Genomic DNA, 24,501 nt, shown 5'->3' with positions numbered 1-24,501 from the left:
GTGGTGAGTCTGCCTGCCTAGAACGTGGCGGTAAAGTCCCAGACCCAGGGCCCAGGCCTGGCCTCTCTCCCAGACCCTCATCCTAACTCCAGGCCCAAAGATACGCGTGGGATGGCTCTTCCTGAGCAGGGGAAAGCGTGCCTGCGCTGTGATAAGAAGGGCCTCAGGGACGTGCGGCGGTGGGGGTCCATGTCAGGTGACTCCCAAGAGGCTTTCCCTGGAAGCATTGATCACACGTCCATAGGGAGCGTCGGGGAACAGGGAATGGCAGTCCCAGGTCCAGCAGGAACCTGACGACACCAGTGTCGCCACCACCAGAAGCCCGTGTTCTTGGGACGGACTGCATAGAGTCAGACGGGAGCTTCCAGGAAGTGGAGACTCCGACTCCGTGGAGAGAGGTCCCTGCCTCCCAGCGCCCTCCCCCGGCAGCGCCATTCGTACCGACTTAGGGAGGCGCCTTGTCCCTCTGAGAGCCGCGTGGTAGAGACTGCTGGGCTGGGAACCAGGGCAGTTCAGAGTAAACCTTTCAGTTGTCTTGCTTTAACAAGTGTGAACGCAGATAGCTTGCTGTGTGGTGAGCCGGCTCCGTCCTGGAGGATGGTAGCTGCTGGGGTTTGGGCATAATCCTCAGTGCGTTACACCTGGTCCTACGACAGCCCAGCCGGGAGAAAGGGCGGGGCGGAGACCCGGGGCACAGCGGGCACAGAGTGTGTCGCGGACTGGCTCCTCCTGCCTGGGCAGCTGGGCTGGAGCAGACCCCCAGCCCCCGGGCCGCGCTGCCCTCCGCCTGCGAGGAGCCCTGACGCGTGCGGCCAGTCGGCACTTCCCGTCCCCGCACCTAGCTTCTCTGCTCATTCAGGGCGTGGGCTGAAAACAAGCGCTTTCAACCATGAAATCCATGCTGGTTTGATGAAAGATAGACTCGCCAGACTTTGTAGTTTTTTAGGATAAATTGTCGTTGCAGAGAATTCAAGTGAGGTTAAGAGCATGAAGAAAAATGTGTGAAAGTCTGTCTCCTGATTGTTTCCAAAATGATTTTTCTTTTACCTTTTGCTTTATGCATTGAATTCCTTTTACCCTCTCGACCCAGATTCAAGCTTCTGATAACACACTGGGAAATTCCTGCCTGAGGCGCTATCAGTTGGGCCCCTTTAAAGTACGCTTGCTTCTGCGTGTACATCCGCTCCCCGCGTCCACCCGACTGGTGCTCTTCCTCGCGCTCCGTGGGCACCCTGTTTAGCAGAAGCAGGGGGAGGGACCGTGTGACGAGCCGTGTCCCCGTGTCTCTGCACCTGTGGGTCGGTCCTGGCCCTCGGCACGGTCTGCTGGAGAGGACGGAGGGCGGGAGGGACAGCCTGGGGGTGGCGGCCTCTGCTGCCCACGGCCTTGGTGCTTGGAAAACAGTGACCACCGTACTCTTCTTGAGGTTTGCAAGGTTGTGTTTCCCCCGTTTCAGGCGAGGCAGAGAGAGAAAATGAATGAAGAACACAACAAGCGCTTATCCGACACTGTGGACAAGCTGCTTTCAGAATCCAACGAGAGGCTCCAGCTTCACCTTAAGGAGAGGATGGCCGCCCTGGAGGACAAGGTGAGGCCGCACACAGCGTCCCGAGGGCCTGCAGGGGGCGCCAGCGCACGTCCCGGCCCCTCTGCTCAGGTTTGAGAAGGAAAAGACAGGTTCTTTTTCCTTCGGTTCCTTTCGTGGCCACCCCCGCAGCATGCAAACGTTCCTGGGCCAGAGATAGACCCGAGCCACAGCGGCGGCAGCGTCAGATCCTTAGCCTGCTGAGCTCCCTGGTGGCCGTTTCTGCAGAGGCCAGGTGGTCAGTGTTTTAGGCTCTCACTGACTGTGAGTGATCGAGTGAAGGACGTCCGTGCTGATCAGTAGGTAGCGTGGAAGTCGCCACGGGCCGCATGTAAAGGAGTGAACGCGGCTGGGAGCCAGCAAACCTCTGCTTATGGAAGCAGACAGCGGCTGGATGCAGCCGACAGCCCGGTTTGCCAGCCCCTCCGGGGTCTTCTAGGCCCAGCCCTCACGCCTCCGTTGCTCTCGCCTTGCAGGTTCATTTCTGTCTCACTCGTGTGGTGTAATAGAAAGCTTTCATCGACTCCACCCCAGTGTTCTCCTGCTCCAGCTCCTGCCTTCCCTCTTTTCATTTGGTTTGGAGAATATCTAAGCCCAGACGCTGGCTGCTGTCCTCGTGGGACTCCCAGAGTAAAGGAGCAGCCGGGAGTCGCTCTGAGGGCGACGGCTCAGTTCAGGCTTGATAAAGACCTGTGCTGACGCAGCAGCGGCCCTGAGGGTGGGGCCCAGAGGCTTCCCTGGGGTCGGCCCTCGGGCTGAGGCTGGTTTGAGAGAGGCCGCTGCAGCTGCTGCTGGTTACTTGGCCCAGTTTATTTTATACCAAACCCGTTAGGAAATGCGTTACTGGAGGCGACATGGGGCAGTTACCTCGAGTCCTCCCCAACCTGGGGCCCAGCCCTCGGGTCGAAATGTTAGCTTTCAGTTTTGAATTTTGCATGTGAATCTTTCTATACCTTGATTTCTCCACCACCTGTAGCCCAGCCCTTAGGTAGAAATTTTAGGTTTCAGTTTTGAATTTTTTTTTTTTCTTTTTGTCTTTTCTAGGGCCGCACCCATGGCATATGGAGGTTCCCAGGCTAGGGGTCCAATCGGAGCTGTAGCCACCGGCCTACGCCAGAGCCACAGCAACACGGGATCTAAGCTGCGTCTGCAACCTACACCACAGCTCACGGCAACGCCGGATCCTTAACCCACTGAGCAAGGCCAGGGACCAAACCCGCAACCTGGTGGTTCCTAGTCAGATTCGTTGACCACTGAGCCACGACGGGAACGCCTCAGTTTTGAATTTTGCATGTGAATGTTTCTGCCAGGTTTCCCAGGTAACAGATGAACCGTAAAACCTGAAAGTTGACATAATCCGGTTTAACCGATTAAAGTAAACTCAGCCCGTGAACTTGGTCTGCTCGTGTCTGGAAGTCAGTCAGTGGAGACGTACGTGTTCTGTGTACAAAGGATCGTTAGAGTCTCCGTCTGGCCTCGCGGCCGGCGCTTCCCTCTGGGGGCGCGATCCGCCTGCTCGTTAATGTGCTCCTGTGGCACGTGGTGCATGGGACATTGTCAAGATTAACCCTGAAGGACTCTCTGTGTCTTTCCAGAATTCTCTCATACGTGAAGTGGAAAATGCAAAAAAGCAGCTGGAAGAAGCGCAGCATGATAAGGTACTCAGCTCCCTGCCTCGAGAACCGGCTTGGCCTGGGCTCACTGGCACTGCAGCTGTTTGACAGAGCTTGGGTCACGCGCTCTTTACGGCCGCAGCGCTGCTGTAACGCTCTGGACAGCGCTGGTGGATCTGTACATCGAATGCGGTTTGGTGTGTTTTGGGCCACCTCGCAGCATATGGAGTGCCCGGGCCAGGGATCAGATCCAGGCTGCAGCTGCAGCAGTGCCGCATTCTTAACCCACCATGCAGGCCGGGCATCAAACCCACGCCCCGGTGCTCCAGAGTCGCTGCGAGTGCCCTTGTGCCACAGCGAGAATCTGTGTGTGTGTTTTAGATGGAGTTCGAGTCTGGCAGCTGTGTGCGGGTCAGAATTCTCCATCCTTGCTGGGCTCGTTTAAAAGCCGAAACAGGCGCGAGCCTCTCCTCGGGAGCCGAGCTGCCTGCCACAGAGTGTGTGTGTGTGTGTGTGTGTGTCCGTGGCCCAAAACGCCCTCGCAGCCACGTTTCAAACAGTAGAGAGAAGCGGGTGAGGTCCGTTTAAGCTGCGCAGTCAGATGCTCTTTTACCGTTTAATTAACACGGAGGGAGCTGAGCGCTCTTCATTTCCTCTTGAGCCTTTAAAACCCGCGGTGTGGCTCCCGGTCACGGCTCCTCTCCCCGGGACCGGCCCGCTGCGGACGCTCAGGGGCCACGTGGGGCCAGTGGCTGCTGTAGCAGACGGCACAGGTCTAGGAGGTTCTCGAGTCCCTCGGGAGGTTCGCCAGCCGCGCTCCCCGTGTGCCGGGTAAGGGACTCTCTGGGCACGAGGTGAGACCGCGTGAACAGCTGGAGACTGTGCCGGCGCGCCAGCAGCAGAGCGTGGGTGCGCCCCCCCCACCCCCCCCACCCCAAGGGTTCAGCCTCCTCCCCCGACGTGGTCCTTGCAGGCGGCTTAGTGCTTTTCCTCTACAGGCTTTTGTCCGGCGAGACGTAGCGTTCTCTTCATCGTGGTTTATCCAGCTAGTGTGTGTCTGCTTACGTGGGCTGTGGCACTCCTGGAGACGGTTTTCTCAGACGCGAAGTGTTTAGAGTTGATAACGGCGAGCGCCACCTCTTAACGGTTGTGTCACCCTGAGCACGTTTCCATGCAAATGATTGTAAATCCTGAAAGAGAGGAGCAACGTGTGTCACCTGCTGTTTTGTAGGATCAGCTGATGCTAAAACTGGAAGCGCTGCGAGCTGAGCTGGACCAGACGAGGCTGAGAGGGGCTCCCCTTCACCACGGGTACGAGGCTCCTCAGGTCACAGCCGTGTTCAACACGCATTGTATGTGCATGGGGGCGTGTCACTGGCCGTGGGGACAGCATACCTGGACAGAGCTCACGGTCTCACCTCACGGGCCTGTGGCTTAGTGGCAGGCGACGGGGAGAGTGGAACCTCACTCCAAAGGTTAGCCCTTGGGCCGAGGACCGTAGCAGGCATGTTCCTGACAAAACTCAAGACCACAGGAGGAGGCCGGGAAGGTGGGAGGCGACCCACTCGTATTTGGGTCCATTCATTTGAGGGGCCGGACAGACCGTGACACAGGTCGTTTTTAAGAATCACAGTGACGACACGTCTTTGTAAAAACCATCGAGACGTGCCTTGGAGTTGGCTGCTGTGGGAGGCATCCCCAGCTTATAAATGACTCTGGCGGATTCCTCGGCATGCGGGTTTTTTGTTACAGGGCAGTGATGCTTATTAAGGCACTTAACTTTTGCTTTTGCTTTTTTGTAGCAAATGCTCAAGTGAGAGTTAAACTTTAGCAAAGTTATGAAGTGCTTCACTGCTGACATTCATGTGTCCATAAGAAAAGGGCTTCAGGAGTTCCCGTCGTGGCGCAGTGGTTAACGAATCCGACTAGGAACCATGAGGTTGCGGGTTCGGTCCCTGGCCTTGCTCAGTGGGTCAGGGTTCCAGCGTTGCCGTGAGCTGTGGTGTAGGTCGCAGACGCGGCTCGGATCCTGCGTTGCTGTGGCCCTGGCGAAGGCTGGCAGCTACAGCTCCGATTCGACCCCTAGCCTGGGAACCTCCATATGCTGCAGGAGCGGCCCAAGAAATGGCAAAAAAGACCAAAAAAAAAAAAAAAGAAAAGGGCTTCAGCTTGAACCGTGACCTAGGAGACAGCTCAGAGCTTGCACAGACAGCTCTGCCTCTGCTCGTTTGGGGCATGGGCAGGGTCCAGGGTCTCGTAGGTTCCCTGCTGGACTTACTTCCAGAAGCAGCAGAGGTCAATGGCAAGAGAGAAGCAGAGCCAGAAACTTCCCTGCCTCAGAAAGCACTGGGGGCGGAAGTTCCAGGAGAGCGTGTGCTTTCAGAGAGGGGAGGGTGGAGGCAGATGGGGACAGAGGAAACCGCTGGATTTGCTGGCCCAGAGGCTGGAGAGAGACGCCGCTCTGGGTGGAAGACGTGACTGTGGTGGATGGAGGAAGAGAAAGTGGACACAGCCTGTGACTCTCTTGACAGCTTGAGTAAAAGGCCGTTGGTGCAGGAGCCCAGGGGCCTGCGCAGATGAGGGGCTCGTTCAGAGAGAGCCGTCTTGGGCGTGGTCACCAGTCCCGCGTGTGAACAGTGAAAGTCAGAGGCAAGAAGGGGACGGTGCCTTTGCTGTTGCGGTGCAGAGGGACGCGGCGGGGCTCTGTGCTGCTGGTGCAGCCGGCCCGCAGGTGTGTTGCCCTGTGCTCTGAAGAGCCCCGGGGAGAGAGGCTTGGTGTTGAGGGCAGAGGGCGTTTCAAGGAGGCAGGTCTAGAGCTGTCTCGTCAGGTGGCTTAGAAGCGGGGTGCCGGGGGCTGTAGACCAGAGAACGCCCTCACCGCGGGCGTGGAGTGGAGCCTTGGTCGAGGACGGAAAAGATGGCTCGCAGGCGGTGCAGCCTGGTTTGTGAGACCTTCTGGGACAAGACAGCCTCAGGGCGGGGTGGGGGCCGCGGGGCCGGCTCTGCGAGGAGCTGGGGCAGTGGCTGCTGCGGGTGCAGAGTCAGCAGGCGTTTGTGGGCCTCAGAGCGCCCACGCGCCGCTCAAGGTGGCAGGCAGGATTTTGTGCGGTAGCTTTGTCCAATTTTTTTTTGTTGTTGTCTTTTTTGTCTTTTTTACCATTTCTTGGGCCGCTCCCGCGGCATATGGAGGTTCCCAGGCTAGGGGTCGAATCAGAGCTGTAGCCACCAGCCTACGCCAGAGCCACAGCAACGCGGGATCTGAGCCACGTCTGCGACCTACACCACAGCTCATGGCAACGCCGGATCCTTAACCCACTGAGCAAGGGCAGGGATCGAACCCGCAACCCCATGGTTCCTAGTCGGATTCGTTAACCACTGCGCCACGATGGGAACTCCCAGCTTTGTCCAATTTTGACGTGTGCCCAGAGCACTTAAGCAGGAGTCAGGCTGAGAAGGGAGGGCTGTCATTCGGAAGAGAGGAAGGAAGAGATGGTCGCGTGAAAGGGAGGTTCCAGGCTTCGGTGTCTTACAAACACGTCACCCATCCCGGGCTACGCGGAGCACGTTTCTCGAGAAGAGGCAGAGCTGCCCGTGAGGCGAAGGAGGCCGAGTCGGCGCTTCTGCAGGCGCCTTCCTCAGCCCCTGCCGGCTGAGCTTCCCGGCCAGACGAGCGGCTCTGTCCGCCGGGTTTACCAGCTGCTGCCAATGAGGGGGCCCCCTCTCCTACCCGAGAGCAGGGCATTACGAGGTGCTGGGGCAGGACTACTGGGCAGGTGGGTCCAAGGTCCCGCTGGGCCGCGCCCGCTCCGGCCAGGCTTCTCCTGCCAGAGCTCCGGGCACTCCCTCGGGGCTCCGTCCCACGGGCCCGAGGCCCGACCACCTGTTCAGGGACCTCCTCAGCCAGAGGTCTTGACTGTGGCTCTAGTTACACGCAAGGCTCTGCTTTTGCTTCGGAAACACCAGTTCACAGAGGCGGCTCCAAGCCGGGGTCGAGAGGGCTTCTGCAGCCGGTTTGTGTGAGGCGCCTTTAGGCGCGGCGGGCGCGGCCTCAGGCAGTGTGCCAGGTCGAGGAGCGTGGACGACGCACCAAGGGCAGAGGCGTGAGGGCGCTGCAGGCCCCAGGCCGGGGGAGGTGCGCCTCCCGCTCAGTCCGGAAGGGCGGCGGGGGCAGGGCCGCTCAGGTGGGCTGCAGGCCTCTTCCGTAGATCCCAGACGGCCAGCTCCCGGCTCTCGCCGTCACCGTCGGGGCTGCAGCCTCTGCGCGGGGCTGCAGCTGGCGGGGAGCGGGCGGCGTGGGGAAATGTCCCGCTCTCCCAGTTGGCAGGGCTTGGCTTGGCCAACTGGGGACGTTCACTTTTCGTCTAATGATGACCTTTCCCCCGTGTTTCAGCCGACCCCACTTGGGCAGCGTCCCAGACTTCCGGTTCCCGGCGGCAGACGGGCCCGAGGACTCCTACAGCAGCAGCGCGGTGTTGCGGCGCCCCCAGAAAGGCCGGCTGGCAGCTCTCCGCGACGAGCCTTCCAAGGCAAGGGCCTCGTCCCACTGGGCTCTGTGCAGTGTCCGCAGAGAAGAGGCACTCATTAGCCTGTGGTTTGAGACTGTCTGCGAGCAGAGGCACTGATAGGTTGCTTTCCTCCTTCTTCCCTCCCCCGACTTGCCTGTTTCTGGCTAAGAATTTACTCTTTTCTTTTTTTTTTTTTTTGCCTTTTCTAGGGCCGCACCTGTGGCATATGGAGGTTCCCAGGCCAGGAGGTTGAATCGGAGCTGTAGCCACCGGCCTGTACCACAGCCACAGCAACATGGGATCTGAGCCGCATCTGCGACCTACATCACAGCTCACGGCCACGCCAGATCCTTAACCCACTGATCAAACCCGCAACCTCATGGTTCCTAGTTGGATTCGTTAACCACTGTGCCACGACGGGAACTCCAGGATTTACTTTTAAGGCATGATTTTTCTAGGGTTTTTTGGTTTTTTTTTTTCCCCCTCTGTACCCATGGCATGTGGAAGTTTTTGTTTTTTTTGTTTTTTTGTCTTTTTGCCTTTTCTAGGGCCACTGTCGTGGCACATAGAGGTCCCCAGGCTAGGGGTCTAATCAGAGCTGTAGCCTCTGGCCTACACCACAGCCACAGCAACTCGGGATCTGAGCCGTGTCTACAACCTATACCACAGCTCACGCAACGCCAGATCCTTAACCCACTGACAAGGCCAGGGATTGAACACACAACCTCATCATTCCTAGTCAGATTCGTTAACCACTGCCCCACGACGGGAACTCCTTGTGGAAGTTTTTGACCAGGGAATGAACCCGTGTGACAGCAGTGACTGAGGCCATAGCAGCGACACCAGGTCCTTAACCTACTTTGCCATAAGGGAACTTGCACGCCCCCCCTTTTTTTTTTTTTTTTACGCCCACACCCAGCATATGGAAGTTCCTGGGCTAGGGGTGAATCTGAGTTGCAGCTGCCAGCCTACACCACAGCCACAGCAACGCCAGATCCGAGCCTCATCTGCCTCAGTTTGCAGCAACGCCAGATCCTTAACTCAGTGAGCAAAGCCAGGGATCAAACCTACATCCTCACAGACACTGTGTTGGGTTCTTGACCCACTGAGGCACAATGGGAACTCTCATGCCCTGTTTTTTTTTTTAAGAACAAATTTTAGTAGGATATGACCTACCCTTAAGCAAACCCAGTGCTACTTAGCATGGTTTTAAAGTAGTTGTAAATTGAACAGTTTAAAGTAGTTGAACTCCCTAAGAGGAAATGAGAGTTCCTGTCGTGGCTCAGCTGTAACAAACCCAACTAGTATCCATGAGGACGCAGGTTCGATTCCTGGCCTTGCTTAGTGGGTTAAGGATCCAGTGTTGCCATGAGCCGTGGTGTAGGTTGCAGATGTGGCTCGGATCCCGTGTTGCTGTGGCTGTGGTGTAGGCCAGCAGCTGCAGCTCCGATTCAACTCCTAGCCTGGGAACCTCCGTATGCTGCAGGTGTTGCCCTAAAAAGTAAAGCGAAAAGAAGGTAAATGAATATAGGAGTTCCCACTGTGACACTGTGGGTTAAGGATCCGACTGCACTGGGCCAGGTTGCTGCAGAGGTGCGGGTTCAATCCCCAGCTCAGCACTGTGGGTTTTAAGGACCCAGTGTTGCCGCAACTATGGCATAGTTTGTGGCTGTCACTCTCTGACCTGGGGACTTTCATATGCCACGATGAGGCCAAAAATCGAAGAAAAAAAAAAGAGTAAATGAATACCTGTTTTTATCTTTTAGTGAAGAGAATTCTCACTTGTAAGTTTAATAAGTGCCTTCACATTTTTGTCTGTTTCACAGCGTGTGTTTTTAGATGTCTCTTTGTTTTGAGCACCTGTATTCAGTGACCAGCTGGTGTGGGGCAGGCATCGCCACCCTCAGGGCTCTAGCAGTGCCTGGAAACACGATGCCTGCAGCCCCCACGTGAACACTCTAGGGAGGAGAGACAGCAGCGAATGGAAAGTGAGATAAAACACGGCGTGTGTGGTCGTTACCTGTTGCTACACAGCAAAGCCCACAAAGCTTAGTGGCTTCCCAGTCAACATTCAGTAGGTCACACTTTCTGTGCTCGGGGGGGGGGGGTCACCCCCCCCCCGCGCGCCAAGTTCCAGCTCAGGGCCTCCTGAGGTCGCTGCTGTGGGAAGGCTCAGCCGGGGCTGGACGGTGCCTTTTCACGCTCGCTCCCCTCTTCGTGGGCTGGCTTCCTCAGACTGTCTGGGGGACGAGGGCAAACGGAGGTGCCCACGCCCTAGGCCTGCGGCCCGCTGCTGGTCAGGCCAGCTCCTCAGTCCTGCCCCGCCCAGCGGGCTGGGAAGAATTTATCTCTGCCTCTTGAGGAAAGATATCAAAGAATCAACGGATGTGTGTTTATAAAGCATCACAGCGTGTCAGGTGGTAATAAGCCGGGAAGGGAAGCCGGGGTACCTGGGTTGTCAGACGAGGGGAATAACTTTTAAATAGTGTGGCCGGCTGGGTATCCCCAGGAGCAAAGAGGAGAAGCAGCCGTTGGGAGAGGAGAGCTTGTTCCCGGGAGAGGTGCGGATGGAGCGCACACGGGGCGCCAGAGGGTCGGCTCGGGCAGGACCAGGGGCTCAGGCGGAGCAGCTCGAGGATGGAGCCTGTCTCCCGGGATGAGGAAGACAGCCGGCGGGCAGGCTGGGAGTCGGCCTGGGCCCTGTTCAGGTTGACAGACCCACCAGCTGAGCCAGGGGACGTGGCCCGTGGGCGGTTGGGTTCTGAGCCTGGCTCTCAGGGAGGTCTCAGCTCAGGATAGACTCGGGGTCACCAGTGTGCAGAAGGCAGGGAGAGGCACGAGACCAGGTGAAGGCACCCAGTGCATGCCTGGGGATGGAGGTGAGGTCCAAGGGGTGAGCCCAGAGCACCCCAGAGTGCAGAGGTTGGGGAGGTTGAGAGGGGAGTGCAGGAGACAGGAGGAAGTGAGAGGGTCGGGCCGGAGCCTGTGAGCCAGATGGGGGAAGCGTGGTGGGCCGGAGGGTGGAAGATAGGGAGGGTTTGGCAACGCGGGCGGGAGGCTGGGTGGGCACGAGAGAGCAGCTCTGCTGGAGGGGGCGTGCTGCCTGCTTGCAGCGGGTGGGGGCCCGGGGGGGGGGGCGGAGACGGAGCAGAGGCTGCCCGCTCCTGGGGGCTTTCAGCGAAGCGCAGTGGTCACTGGGTGGAGACGTGGAGGAGAAGCTTTGTGGTTTTGGTTGTGTTATTTTAAGGAGAGAGATGGGAGCGAAGGTTCTGGGGCTGATGGCGGCGAGCCAGTTGGTACACAGTTGATTAGCCGGAGAGAAGGTGGAATGAGGAGGGAAGACAGGTGCGTGGGCATAGGCCCGGGGCCAGGGCGCCGGCGCCTGGAGCCCCCTGGTTGCTCTGGTGCATGCTGAGACGGGAGGCAGGCCCTGGCCAAGAGTGAGGAGGGGCCCACAGAGCCCCGAGGTGCTGCTTCTGTCCACGTCCTGATGACCGTGGGATGGGGGTCTGGGCCGAGCCTGGCGGTGCCTTTCCTGCGTGAGCCGCGGTTCCCTGGAGCACTGCGGTTGCCGCCTGCTGCCACCCCAAGGAGGCCGCGTCCCCAGGCCTGGCCCTTCCGTCTCCGTGGGCTGCTGCCTCGCTGTTTGCTGTCTGGTCGGGACCGGCCTCGGGAAAGGGTGGGTTCGCCACCTCCCACACCCGCAGCCTGTTACTCGGTGACGCTGGTAGGCACGGCAGCGGGCGAGCCCGGCTAGTTTGGATCTGAGGCGTTTCCCTGCCTTCGGCATGGCTGATTGGGGCGCGGGTACATTGGTTTAACTCCCAGTTTTTGTTGCCAACTCCACGGGCTCTGTGTTGTGCCTCCCGTCCACGGCGACGGCACGTCGCGGGCAGACGGGGGAGGAGAGGTCCTCTCCCCCCTCTCTTCGCATGACACACACGTCAGCGGCTTTTAAAAGTAGTGCACGTTTTTCCAGAAGCTGTCGGACTTCCGTTTAAAGTCGTCGTGCGTTTCTGATGGCTTCAGTTGCCGTGACTCTGGCTGCTCTTGTCCACAGGTGCAGACTCTGAACGAGCAGGACTGGGAGCGCGCCCAGCAGGCCAGCGTGCTGGCAAACGTGGCCCAGGCGTTCGAGAGTGACGTCGACGTGTCCGACGGCGAGGACGACAGGGACGCTCTGTTCAGCTCGGCAGCCCTGCTGTCGCCCGGTGGGCAGGCCGATGCCCAGACCCTGGCCATGATGCTGCAGGAGCAGCTGGACGCCATCAATAAAGAGATCCGGTACGTGCGCCCACGCACGGCTCCGGAACCCAGTGTCCTCGGGGCTGGAATGCCGTGGCTGCTTCTGGATGTTCTGTGTGATCAAATTGACTGCAGTTCGGTTGTAAGAACGTGAAGTCCCGAGACTGCCCTTGATCATCAAGTTCAGTCAACCAGGGGTTGTCCCTGCAGTTGTGGTATCGGCGTGTTTGTGGGAGGGTGGGAGGGGTTTAGTCGCCCCCCAGAGCGGCGTTCTCTAGATGCGCAGACCAGGGCGCAGAGAGCGGAGACCGCCAGAGTGCGGGCGGGAGCCATGGCGGGGCGGCGCCGTGGAAGGCTCGGGACGAGGTCCACGGATTCCCTTCCCCGTTGTCAGGGCCAGGCGACTGGGTGACCGACTGGATGAAATGCCGGGGCCCAGTTCCAGGGCAGGCGCACGGTAGAGCGAGCGGGAGGAGGCCCTCCCTGTCAGTCCCTCCAGCCAGAAGGGCCCCTGTAGTCTCTGCGCTGGGACCCCCTGTGGCCCAGGCGTCCTCCAGCGCTGAGGGGCCACCAGGGAGCCTCTCGTTTTCCGGGGCTGTCACAGAGCCACCTAGAATGGAAAAGCAAAGCTGTGGGGCTGGCAGATTCCCACCTGTACTTGCATTTTGCATCTTAAATTAACATAATGTGAAAATCGGCTTGTCGTGAGACATCGGTCAAGGATGGCGTGAGCATTTTTGGTCTCATCGGTGTATTTAAGGTGTGTTCTCTAGAAACCCTCTTGGCAGTTATAATAGTTAATTTACAAAGCTGACCATCTGTGGAATCGAAGCCAAAGGAGGGCCTTGTGGTGGTCAGGAGGCCCTGAGATCTGCCCAGTGTCAGGCCTGCCACGGCCACACGGCCAGTCCTGAGTCCACGTGAAGAGTGGCCACAGGCCTGTGACGTGCGGTGGATCCGCCGAGAGTGACTGTTCAGACTGTGCTGATCAGGTTGGCGGGCAGAGGTACCCATTCCTGCCTGCAGAGGGCGTGAGGTAGAGAGAAAGGCAGCAGGACAAACGGCCAAAACAGCGCCAGGGAGGTTGTGCTGCCCTTGCTTTTGGCTTTATTTATTTATTTATTTTTGTCTTTTTGCTATTTCTTGGGCTGCTCTTGCGGCATATGGAGGTTCCCAGGCTAGGGGTCGAATCGGAGCTGTAGCCACCGGCCAGAGCCACAGCCATGTGGGATCCGAGCCGCGTCTGCAACCTACACCACAGCTCACGGCAACACTGGATCCTTAACCCACTGAGCGAGGCCAGGGATGGAACCTGCAACCTCATGGCTCCTAGTCAGATTCGTTAACCACTGCGCCACGACGGGAACTCCACTTTCGGCTTTATAAACTGACTTGCGTGCGCTGTGTTTGCACACAGAGGGGCTCTGAAAGGTGGTTTCTCCCCATCCCGTGGGAAATGTGAAAGGATTACCGGCTTCAGCTTTTATTTTCACAACGTGTTGCCACAGACGAAAGTGATTTTTCTTCATGCACAACTTGACCTGATGAAAATGGTGAATTCTGCCCATCGACATATTATCAATAACAAAAAAATACTTTCAGGATATGTAGGTAGACATTAAATTGGAAAGTTTACTACAAGGATCCTGCATTTTAATAGCAAAATAATTATTCACCTAATCAAGTATTTAAACTGCTATTTAATCATCCACTATATATTAGGGGAGAAGCATTGAATTGCAAATTGATGCAGCATGGTTAACAGGAATCCGGAAATTCAGAGGAGCCTGGTAGAGAATGTCATCAGATAAAAATTTTGTTCAAATTCAACTTTTATTTATGTATTTATTGGATTTGATTTTGCGTTTTAGGGCCACACCTGCGGCATATGGAAGCTCCCAGGCTAGGGGTCGAATCGGAGCTGCAGCTGCGGGCCCACACCACAGCCACAGCCACATGGGATCTGAGCCACGTCTGTGACCTACACCACAGCTCAGGGCAACGCCAGAGCCTTCACCCACTGAGCGAGGCCAGGGAGTGAACCCGCGTCCTCATGGATGCTAGTCGGGTGCGTTAACCTCTAAGCCACGAAGGGAACTCCCCAACCTTTTTTTAAAAAATCAACCGTATTTTCATTAGTCTAGAGACTTAAGTGTTTAGAAGTCCAGATTGCTTTTTGGATTAGTTTTGGATTATATTCGAGTGCCCAGCTTCCAGTTGGAGAGGTTGCTGGGCAGGTGTGCAGCTTTGCTCTAAGAATAGGGACGGTTATCGCTCACAGAATTCTCGTATCGCCTTAGGCAGCGAGAGTTGCCACCCAGCCCCCGGCAGAATTTTAGTGTAAGTGAGCAAAGTCAAACGTGGATGATCAGAATCAGGTTTGTGAGACTCCGGGGACGTTGTTCTAAATTTGAGTGTATTAAAAAGATACAAAGCAGGCCCTTTTTGTAGAGATGTTCATTGATGAGCTGTCGCTGGCACTTGCTGGCTGTGCTAAGAGCGCAGGCACACTGGCTACCCGGACGCCTTCCTCCGTTGGCTGGCAGAGGAGGGGACTGGTTTTACTCTGTTCCAGGCTGATTCAAGAAGAGAAGGAGAACACGGAGCAACGGGCGGAAGAGATTGAGAGCAGAGTGGGCAGTGGGAGTTTGGACAGTCTTGGTCGTTTTAGATCAATGAGCTCCATCCCCCCCTATCCTGCTTCCTCGATCGCCGGCTCCTCGCCTCCCAACAGCGGGCGGTCCACCCCGCGAAGGATGCCGCACAGTCCGGCGAGGGAGGTGGACAGACTAGGTATCATGACTCTGGTGAGTGCCCCCCCCCCGCCCCCCGACAGCACACCTGCGCTCTGTCTTTCACAGCCCCAGGATGCCTTTTTTCCCACCCGGAAGAAAAGCAGTTACGTTTGCTGTGCTCAGAGGTTCAGATTTTAAAACCAGCCGGTATTTACTCGTTCAACAATAGTGCAGTGACACACTGATTTTAAGGTTGGATGAGCAGCTCGGCATGTCATCATGAGCTCATCTGGAGTTTTCGTGGTGTACCTTTGGGCGCAAGCCTGGGCAGGGTGCAGCAGCCAGGGGATAACGTTTGTTTTCTAGGAACAGACAGCTCTCAGAGGGCACCGAAGAGCGTGCTGTCGTTAACCTCAGGGATGCTTAGCGGAGGGCCCAGGGCAGGAGCCACAACCAAACCCCAAAAGCCAAACTCACTCTCTTTCGGATGCACCTGGCCGCATGCTCATGCCAGCCCTGCATGTGAAACCAGGTTGAAAGCCAGGTGCTCCACCATGCCCGGGGAAAAAGACAGGCTTCTTTACTCTTCAGCCCCGGGAAATGCGGTGACCTTAGGATTTTTGGTGATAAAGTGTGCAGCTCTAAAGAATACAGTGTAACTTCCTTGTGTCCTTAGTTTAGGTTTTGTGAGTGCATTGCTGTTTGCCATATGGAATCGTGTCTCTAACATTTGGCTTCGTACCTGCACCTCTGTCACCATTTTTCTCTGTAGCCGCTCATTTTCATTTGAGCTGCACTGTTAGCCAGCGCTTAATTAAATCAACTATGAATCATTCTAGTGGCATGCAAAGTGGTAACTAGTCCATTTCCTGATATTTTGACATATTGTTTTTATAATTTACATCATAGCTAATTGGCTGATATTTAAAACTGTTTGATAAATGCATTTGTGATTTCATGCTTAATTTCTTTCAGGGAATTTATAAAAACAGTTCCGTATATTTTTTTCCTTGTTTTGTATTTCTGTGTGCTGGCTGACGGTGTGTTTGCCTCTGTCATTGCTCCCCCGTCGTCCTTTTGTTTGTTTAATCGTTGTTCATCCAGACCCCAGCCTCCCATCCCCCAAGGCTGTTGTCAGCCTGCCCAGCTCCCCTCCTCTGTCCACCCACTCGGTTCCAACTCCCTCCACGCTTGCTCTGGTCACAGCAATGCTGAGTCCACAGTGTGTGTCTCGGCTTATGCTCCATCTTCCGTCCTTACTGAACAGTGGCTCCCCCCACCCCCGCCCCCGTCGTGGTGGTGCGTTTAATTAGCGTATCCCTGCGTCATAGATACAGTTACAGGCGCCAGAGGGTGGATCAGCTTGGTGTTGCTCGCACTGTGTTGGATGCGTGTAATGCACGGATGAGCTGTTGCTTAACAGAGGAGTCACCCACCCAGTGTGGCAGTGAGAGGATGCTGACACAGTGCACTTTGATTCTGATCCTCCTGTTTAAAATGCTGAATCTCAGCAGCTTATTCAACATGCGTAGTTAATGTCTTCAATAGAGTACTTTTAATTCCATTCTCTTCTGTGAATCATAGAACGCCAGGGTTCCACCTGCTGTTATGGTAGCTTTGGTCTTAGGTCTTTTCACAGGTACCTGCTTTAATCAATACACTCATTTTGAGACGTTCTCAGTCACATTCTAGGTAAGGATGTTATTGTGTTCATGTCCAGCAGGCGGTTAGACCTGTTCAGTGTTAAAAACCGGCATTCGGTAACCCCCTCATCAGTTAGGCTGCTGTGGTAAGTGGAGCTTGTTCCAGAGCAGCTGGGTGTAGGGTACAGACAACTGTTTCGGGCCCTCTGGTTGAATAAGTCGTCGTGATGTAATAGGATTGTATCTTCCTGAGTAAAAATGTATACTGTCTCTTGAGAAGCTTAATTGTTCAGCTTTCGTGGTCCAGAAAACGTTGTATTTGCAGTTGCGTGTCTTGCATGTGTTCTGGCCCAGCCTCTTGACTGTGTCTGCCTGGACTGACCCTCTTTGTTTCTTTGCATGCGTCTCCCAGCCTAGCGATTTAAGGAAACATCGTAGAAAGGTAAAATATTCAGTAACTTCACCTGCCTGTGTTTCTCTGTGAAGTGTTGAAGCGTCCCTGTCATTTTCCTTGCGTGAACACTGTGCGGTTGTGTAATGACGAATGATGGATGTTTTAATGTCAAGTGTTGAGACTCACCCTCCACTTAACATGGGATCATGGTTCTGCGGGAAATAGGTCGTCCCTTGGACAGCTGTAAGGATTTGCCTTTCTCCCGCTCGTTTGCCTTCAACTTGTTGCACGCTTATTTATAATGGACATGGGTGGCAGTGGCCACTCCTGTGGCTTGTGGAATTTCCTGAGCCAAGGATCAAACCTGGGCCACAGCAACGACCCGAGCCACAGAAGTGACAAAACTGGATCCTTTACCACTAGGCCACCAGGGAACTCATAGACATAGTGTGTTTTTTTCTTTTTTGGGGGGGAGGTGCACCTGCGACCTATGGAGATTCCCAAGCTAAGGATCCAGTTGGAGCTACACTGCCAGCCTACGCCACAGCCCCAGCAATGCCAGGTCTTAACCCGCTGAGCAAGGCCGGGGATTGATCGAACTCGCAACCTCACCGTTCCCAGTCAGGTTTGTTTCTGCTGCACCTCGACGGGAACTCCGACACGGTGTCTTTTAGAAAGAAATTGTGCAGCAGATGCACAGGTGTTGGGTTTGGGAAAACCGACTGTAGTCATCACAGGTTGCAGCATTCAGCAAGCTCTCACGGTACGCCAGGCGCTGTGCGGGTGTGCGATGGGGCTGTGACCTCGTCTCGTCCCGCAGAGTCCGTGTGAGACTCAGGGTGCTGCTCTTCCTGTTTACCAGAGGTGGACGCTGGGGCTTAGCGCCGGCCCGCGCTGGGCCCAGGGATGCGCAGTCGGTCAGTGGCCTGGTGTGGGCTTGTCTGACTTCCGGACCCGGACCCGGAAGCTCTTATCTCTGTCTCAGCATCCCTGATGCGGGGAGCTGGGCCTCTTCTCCTCGGACGGCCCTGCGTTGGGCCTCCCTGTTCCTGGAGGAGGTCCGGTGCTTGAAGTGACAGGCCTGCTGACCACACTGTCTCCCTCGCGGCTTTCGCTCTGGTCCCTCCTCTGTGAACGGGGCTTCACAGCCCCCTGTCGCGCAGTCACGGTGCAGCCCTTCAGGGCCACCGCCTCCAGCCCAAGCACGGCCGTCTGGGCTTGAGCCCCAGCTCTTCCCTGGCAGCTTGGTGCCCCCAGGTGCTGCTCGCCTGCTCTGTGCCTGCTTTGCCTGCTGGTGGAGTGCCTGTCCTCACAGCCCGCCAGGCGGTAAAGAGCTCACGCTGGCAGTGAGCCCATCGTGCCCACTGATGTTTTGTAGCTTTTGCAGTCAAGGAGATGGCCTGCGGGTTCCACCCAGAAGGGCCAGCCTCCTCTGTTCCCTCCGGTTGGCCACTCGGAGGGTCTTGTTCTGAGCTGGCTTTGTGTGTGAGGGGAGCACCAGGCACTGTGCAAGCCCCTCTCCTCCTCCGTGTCGCTGGTGCCGTGTGCCCGGATGCCTGCCTGCCTGCATACAGCTTCCTGTTCTAGTCACATAGGCACAAGGGTGCTGGGCTCTCCCGGGAGTGGGGGCTGGGCGGGGGGGAGAGGACGGCCAGGCTGGGTACCTGGAGCGCTTCCTCGGAAGGAGCTTGCCCTGACCCCTGGGATTTAAGCCGCTGGGTCGTCTCCATTGAGTCCATGGTCAGCTCAGACGTGTCACTCTCCTGACCTCCTCCACTTTGTGGCTTTTTTTGGCTGTGCCTTCGGCATGTGGAAGTGCCCCAGCCAGGGATCAAACCCAGGCCACAGCAGTGACAACAATGGATCCTTAATCTGTTCCACAAGGGAACTCCTATAATTTTATTTTTATAAAGGATTGTTTTAACTTGAATTCTACCCCTGTTAAGTTTCACATTGATAATGTCTAGCCTTTGCAGCATTTTGTTGTCTGATGGTTGTAATTAGAAATCAGGAGAGGACACAGAATTTACCCAGTGACTGCTTAACCAAGTTTAGCTGCGTTTTGCACAAATTCACTTGGTTGTCACCAAGCCACTGTGGGGCTAAGGTGGGTCGATATTCTTTACAGAATCCTATTTAAAAGCCCAGGGTGGTTGCTCAGCTCCCATTGTTTAGAGAGCTGCTTATGATGCGTGCTTCCTAATAAAATCAGCCTGGCTTAACCACAAACCCACTTTCCTAAATGAGACCTGCCTGGACCCTGAAGGGTTAGCCTGTTCCCGTGCTGTCATCACCCCTTCCTTTCCGTGTGAACAAAGACTGGGGCCTGCGGGAGGTCCTCTCTTTTTTTTTTGTCTTTTTGCTATTTCTTTGGGCCACTCCCGCGGCATATGGAGGTTCCCAGGCTAGGGGTTGAATCGGAGCTGTAGCCACTGGCCTACACCAGAGCCACAGCAACGCGGGATCCGAGCCGCGTCTGCAACCTACACCACAGCTCACGCAACGCTGGATCGTTAACCCACTGAGCAAGGGCAGGGACCGAACCTGCAACCTCATGGTTCCTAGTCGGATTCGTTAACCACTGCGCCACGACGGGAACTCCGGGAGGTCTTCTTTTAATAAGACCTGGGATTGCTTCATTGAGCCATATTGAGCTCATTGTCTTTAAACTGCTCGTGGGCGCTTGGGTTTATAATCTCCAGGCGAAACATTACTGAGGAACACAAGCCAGACACGTGGTGTCTGTGTCGGGGGTTAGGTGTCTGTTCACATTTCGCATGTTACGGATGCCAGTGATTTGTGTCGGAACTGAAAACGATCTTAGGTCATGTGGTACGTACAGCTCCTCCTTTTTACTCCCTCAAACGAAAAGGTCTGGGCAGTTTTGCCCAAGAGCTTTCTTCCCTTTGCTGATGTTTCTCTCTCTCTCTCTTTTTTTTTCCTGCCTTTTTTTTTAAGGGCCGCACCCATGGCGTATGGAGGTTCCCAGGCAAGGGGTCCAACGGAGCTGGCCTTCACCACAGCCACAGCCACGCAGGGTCTGAGCTACGTCTGCGACCTACCCCACAGCTCGCAGCCACGCCAGATCCTTAACCCACTGAGCGAGGCCAGGGATCGAACCCGCAACCTCGTGGTTCCTAGTGGGACTCGCTTCCCCCGCCCGCGACGGGAGCTCCCTGGGGTCCCTCTTGAGTGACATCAGGAGAGAAACACGTTCCCCCTCCTCTTGGGACCTTGATGCCGTCCACGGCCTGTGGTCTTAGCTTGGTCATGGCTCGGGCGTCGCTGCCGCTTTAGTGCTGTCCTCAGGTGGCTTGGACCCCAGGGAGGGCAGAGCCCTGGGCCGCGGGGCTCCCTCGGGCGCGGCGGGCAGGAGTCGGCTCCACTCCGAGCCTCCCCGCTCCCCGGCCCTGCCTCCTGTGGCAGGGTGGCCCTTGAGGATGGCACAAGGCCAGAATCAGCTCTTGTCCTTGGCGGAAAGCATAGCTGATAGGTTTTCAAACGAGCTTCCGCTTAAAATGTAAAGCTGCCGTGGTTTCCGTTGCTTGTCGTGGTCTCTTGTTGCCTAATGTACACTCATCCCAACCCCTCAGCTGCCCGCTTCCCGAGAAGAGGTACGAGACGACAAGACGACCATCAAATGTGAAACCTCCCCCCCTGCCTCCCCGCGGTCCCTGCGGCTGGACCGGCTGCACAAGGGGGCACCGCACACCGTCAGCCACGAGGACATCAGGGACGCACGGAAGTAAGCGGCCGGGTCTCCTCCTTGTCACGTTCAGAAATCTGTCCATCTTTCCTTGGAAAGTCAGAACGATGGTTTTAAAGAAATGCCGGTTCGTTGAGTTGCGTTCATTTAAGCGACGCGGCTGGGGTGCCTTCCTCCGCTCTGGATGCTGTCGTGAAATCCGGCAGGAGAGGCAGATCTGTTTGGGCAGAGCCAGTGTGGCGAGAAAAGCGCTCAATGATCGTAGCAGCAATTTTAGAGAGACTTCGCTTCTTCCGATTCTGCACGTTGGCTCCTTTGAGAACCTTCTCCGTTCCTGCTGGAGCCTGTGCCCGGCGCGTGGCGTGTCGGGACGGCCACTCTTCTGCGGGCCGCTGCCTGCCCTCGGACGCTCCTGTCCCTTCTGAGCTGCTACGAGCGCCCCCCCCCCCCCCCCGTCCTCGCCCCTTCACCGAGCGCGTCCTCTCAGGGCCCTCGGGAACCCTCCTAGGCCTGCCTCCTCCTTGGTCAGACCGCCACCTACAGAGCCCTTGTCCCGACCAGGGAGTACTCGGTAGCGGGCACGTGTGTCCGTCTGTCCAGCGCCCCTGCAGCAGTGACAGTGCTGTCCTGCCCCGGCCGCGGACATTCTCACCCAGGGAGGCGGTGGGGCTGCTAAGGGTGGGCGCTCCTGCCTTGGGGGCGAGTCTGCACCGGGGGTCCAAAGTCAGGGCCTCCTGGAAGGAGGGCCCCATGTCGGGGCAGCTCTCCGCTCCCAGCAGCGCTGGTCTGTTGGGGTGTCACAGGCTCACTGCTCGTGCCTCGTGCATTTCGTGAAGGAGATTCTCGTGGGAGAAACTGGCCCTGTGAAGTGCCAGTTTGCTATGAGGTGCCAAGAACAAGTGTCGAGAGCGTGGCGGGGTGCCAGTTCAGGCGGGTGCCATGTTTGGCGGTACGGGGGCACCTGTTGAAGATCGCTTTCTGTCCCCAAAGCTCCACAGGCTCTCAGGACGGCCCCGTGAGCAATCCCAGCAGCAGTAACAGCAGCCAGGACTCGCTCCACAAAGCCCCTAAGAAGAAAGGCATCAAGTCCTCCATCGGCCGCTTGTTTGGCAAGAAAGAAAAGGGCCGACCTGGACACCCCGGCAGGGAGTCCTTCGGGCAAGGTCGGTGGTTCCCAGCAGCCTCTTCGCTGTTCAGGGGGACGGGGGCCGCCGTGCGCACCTCCTGTCCGCCCCCAGTTGCTCCCACGTGGCTCCTTTCACTGGAGCGGGGTGGTCTCGGAGGCACAGCTTCTCTCCGTGGGTCTGTGTCGAGCCGAGGGCGCAGCTCACGCCCGGCTGCCTGGAGTAACTTAGCCTCCGAGACGCCAGAGCTTTACTGAGCCCCTTGAGTGTCTGTCGTCTCGTCAGGAATCCGCCTTAGAATTTTCTCCACTTGCCTGCAGGTGCTCCTCCACCTGTGTACAGCAACACTTGCTTGGCCGTGTTGATTTTGACCCCTCTGCTTCCTCACAGCTGGCGTTTCAGAGATAGAAAACTCATCTCAGGATGCCTTGGGGCTCAGCAAATTGGGAGGACAGGCTGAAAAAAATCGTAAACTGCAAAAAAAGTAAGTTTCTTGGTTTGTGTTTACCTCTCTGAACAGTTTTCGATGTCCCTGATTTTTAACTGATGTTTGTTGATGAAATGTGCCGTCTAGCTCTGACTGTGGTTACCTCCTGGAGGCTTCACCTGAAGCCCTTGTTAAACCACATGCCCTCTGGAGTTCCCATCGTGGCGCAGCGGAAACCAGTCTGGCTAGGGACCGTGAGGTTGCGGGTTCCATCCCTGGCCTCGCTCAGTGGGTTAAGGATCCTGCGTGGCCGTGCGCTGTGGTGTAGGTTGCAGACGCGGCTCGGATCCCGCGTTGCTCTGGCTGTGGTGCAGGCCGGCAGCTGTAGCTCCGATGCGACCCCTAGCCTGGGAACCTCCATGTGCCGCAGGTGTGGCCCTGAAACCAAAGCAAGCGAAGACACCGCCGTGTGCCTTCTGGAGGACGGAGCACCTGTGACACTTGGGAAGTGCTCCCACGTGTGCGCCTGTCCCCTCTGGGAAACTGTCCAGCAAGGGCACTTCGGGGTTTGGGGTCGGGTCAGCCTCGAGCGTTTGCATCTGACTCCTGGCTCCTGCCCCCGTGGGCTGTGGGGCGCAGGGGCAGTTCCTCGGCAGGCCTGGGCTCAGGTTCCTCCTCTGTGCCGCGTGCCTCGCACACTGTCAGGGGCGTGAGCTGCACGGGTCCTTCCACCCAACACGTGAAGAACCTGTGGCCGTGCTTGTCCCCGCGTCCCCGCAACCACACCGCCGTCAGGCAGGGCGCACACTGTCCCTCCTCTGGTCCCTTTGAGTGTTTATCTTAAATACACCCTCAGTTTTGTAACCTCCTTGTTAAATCTTCATTCTGAATTGTCGTCGTCCTGCAAATGAGTGACATCAGCGGGGTGGTTTCCTGCGAAGCAGCAGGGCCGTGCTGCCCCAGGACCAGGTGTGGGGCCAGAGAGGCTTTCCTGACCCCGAGCAGGGCATGTGTCGGGTGCCCACATCCACAGCCAGCGCACAGCAGGTGACCTGGGTGGGCGGACTGTCCCCGGGGGGCTGCCAAGTGAGAGGGAGACTGATGGCTCCTCCAGCACGAGAGGCCGGAGGTGGCCTCAGGTGAGCTGCGAGGGGAGGCTGGTGACACTGGAGCTTGAGACGGGGAAGCTGGCTGGGCTCCGACGCGTCGGACCCTGGGAGAGCCACCTGGCCAGCGTCAGCCGCCTGGAGGCGCCAGCCCTGGGCTCCGCGCTGTGCCCCAGGACCCTGCGGTTGGCCTTCAGCCCTGGTCCCGCTGTCCATTTCCTCCTGGGAGACCTGCCTGTTTCGGGGTGAAATGCTGTCACCTCTGCCGTTGCTCACGTACTGCAGGTTCCCTGTAAATGGAATTTCGTAGGAAGCTCTTAACAAAGTCTGATTTGAACGTTGCTGTCTTTGAACTGTATAAAAATGTTTTAAAATAACTTGGGTAGTTGCCATTTGGTTATGTGAAATTTATTTATTTTATTTGTTTGTTTTTTGATTTTTAGGGCCACACCTGCAGCATATGGAGGTTCCCAGGTTAGGGGTCCAATCGGAGCTGCTGCTGCCGGCCTCCACCACAGCCACAGCGACACCGGATCTGAGCTGCATCTGTGACCTACACCACAGCTCGTGGCAACACCGGATCCTTAACCCACTGAGCCGAGGCCAGGGATCGAACCCGCACCTCATGGTTTCTGGTCGGATTCGTTTCTGCTGCGCCATGAAGGGAGCTCCTGGTTATGTGAAATTTGCTATCAGGGCCTCTGCCTCCTGGAGCCATGCTAGGAAAATTTCCTCCCCTGGATTTTCCCTTCCTCAGACTCCCCATAGGAAAAGCAGGATGATGATGGCTGTGCCGCCACCCCCGCCCCCCGCCTGAAGGCGTGTCGCTCGCAGAGGGTCCCCGGAGTGTGACCTGCTCTCCGCATAGTGTGTGGGTCTCAGGAGCCTGTGCTTCAGGGCTCGGCTCCGCGAGGGAACCTTGGGGTCTCTTTGCCCCAGCGTGTCCGTGGGTTTCACGCGTGGGGTGTGTGTCTGGCTGGCTGGCTGGCTGGCGGGCAGGGTTCTGTGGAGCTGTGAGGTTCAAGTTGAAGTGCTGTGATCATGGCTGAGTGTGTGCACGTGGGTTGATCTCTGCTCCGGCGCCACGCACGGCAGCTTCCAGGATGTGCTGGTAACTTTTAAGGGAGAACAAGGCGCCGAGGCCTTCGGACTACAGCGGGTAATTTTTGTTCTGTCGCGTCACCAGAGACAAGCTCGACTTTAGGGAAGATGCTGTTTAAAAATGTGAAAACACTGTTTGAGTTGCCCAGGCAAAGCTGTTGTTTGAGTACAGTTGAGCATTTACAGAACCATGGGTGTGAGACTCGACGTTCACCTCATAGCAGTGTTTTCTGTTTATTAACCCCGGTTCGTCTCACAGGCGCTCTTCAGCTAAATCCACACGGCCAGGGCCTAGTCCCTCTCGGCGCATTTTCAAG

General features: G+C 56.8%; 1 protein-coding gene across 11 annotated transcripts in view; it reads left to right on the top strand.

Moving 5' to 3' along the window:
- PPFIA1 (PTPRF interacting protein alpha 1) overlaps nucleotides 1-24,501 on the top strand; it is a 91,498-nt gene that overhangs the window by 46,214 nt on the left and 20,783 nt on the right. For 6 of the 11 annotated variants that reach the window (XM_085010468.1, XM_021082669.2, XM_021082667.2 and 3 more), the window contains 9 exons: nucleotides 1,457-1,588; nucleotides 3,181-3,243; nucleotides 4,430-4,509; nucleotides 7,589-7,724; nucleotides 11,764-11,987; nucleotides 14,524-14,755; nucleotides 20,314-20,465; nucleotides 21,417-21,589; nucleotides 21,941-22,034. In XM_085010468.1, the coding sequence (XP_084866594.1) occupies nucleotides 1,457-1,588; nucleotides 3,181-3,243; nucleotides 4,430-4,509; nucleotides 7,589-7,724; nucleotides 11,764-11,987; nucleotides 14,524-14,755; nucleotides 20,314-20,465; nucleotides 21,417-21,589; nucleotides 21,941-22,034 (1,286 nt within the window). Of the gene's footprint in view, nucleotides 1-1,456; nucleotides 1,589-3,180; nucleotides 3,244-4,429; nucleotides 4,510-7,588; nucleotides 7,725-11,763; nucleotides 11,988-14,523; nucleotides 14,756-16,738; nucleotides 16,769-20,313; nucleotides 20,466-21,416; nucleotides 21,590-21,940; nucleotides 22,035-24,501 lie in introns of all 11 variants that reach the window. The other 5 variants (XM_021082668.2, XM_021082665.2, XM_021082661.2 and 2 more) reach the window with 1 other exon arrangement.

Source organism: Sus scrofa, chromosome 2 (assembly GCF_054392235.1).
Source record: "Sus scrofa isolate SSC_HxYL_T2T_F1_AM1 chromosome 2, Sscrofa_HxYL_maternal_Yorkshire_Landrace_v2.0, whole genome shotgun sequence".
Lineage (NCBI taxonomy): Eukaryota > Metazoa > Chordata > Mammalia > Artiodactyla > Suidae > Sus > Sus scrofa.
This window is presented reverse-complemented; position numbering and strand designations above follow the sequence as displayed.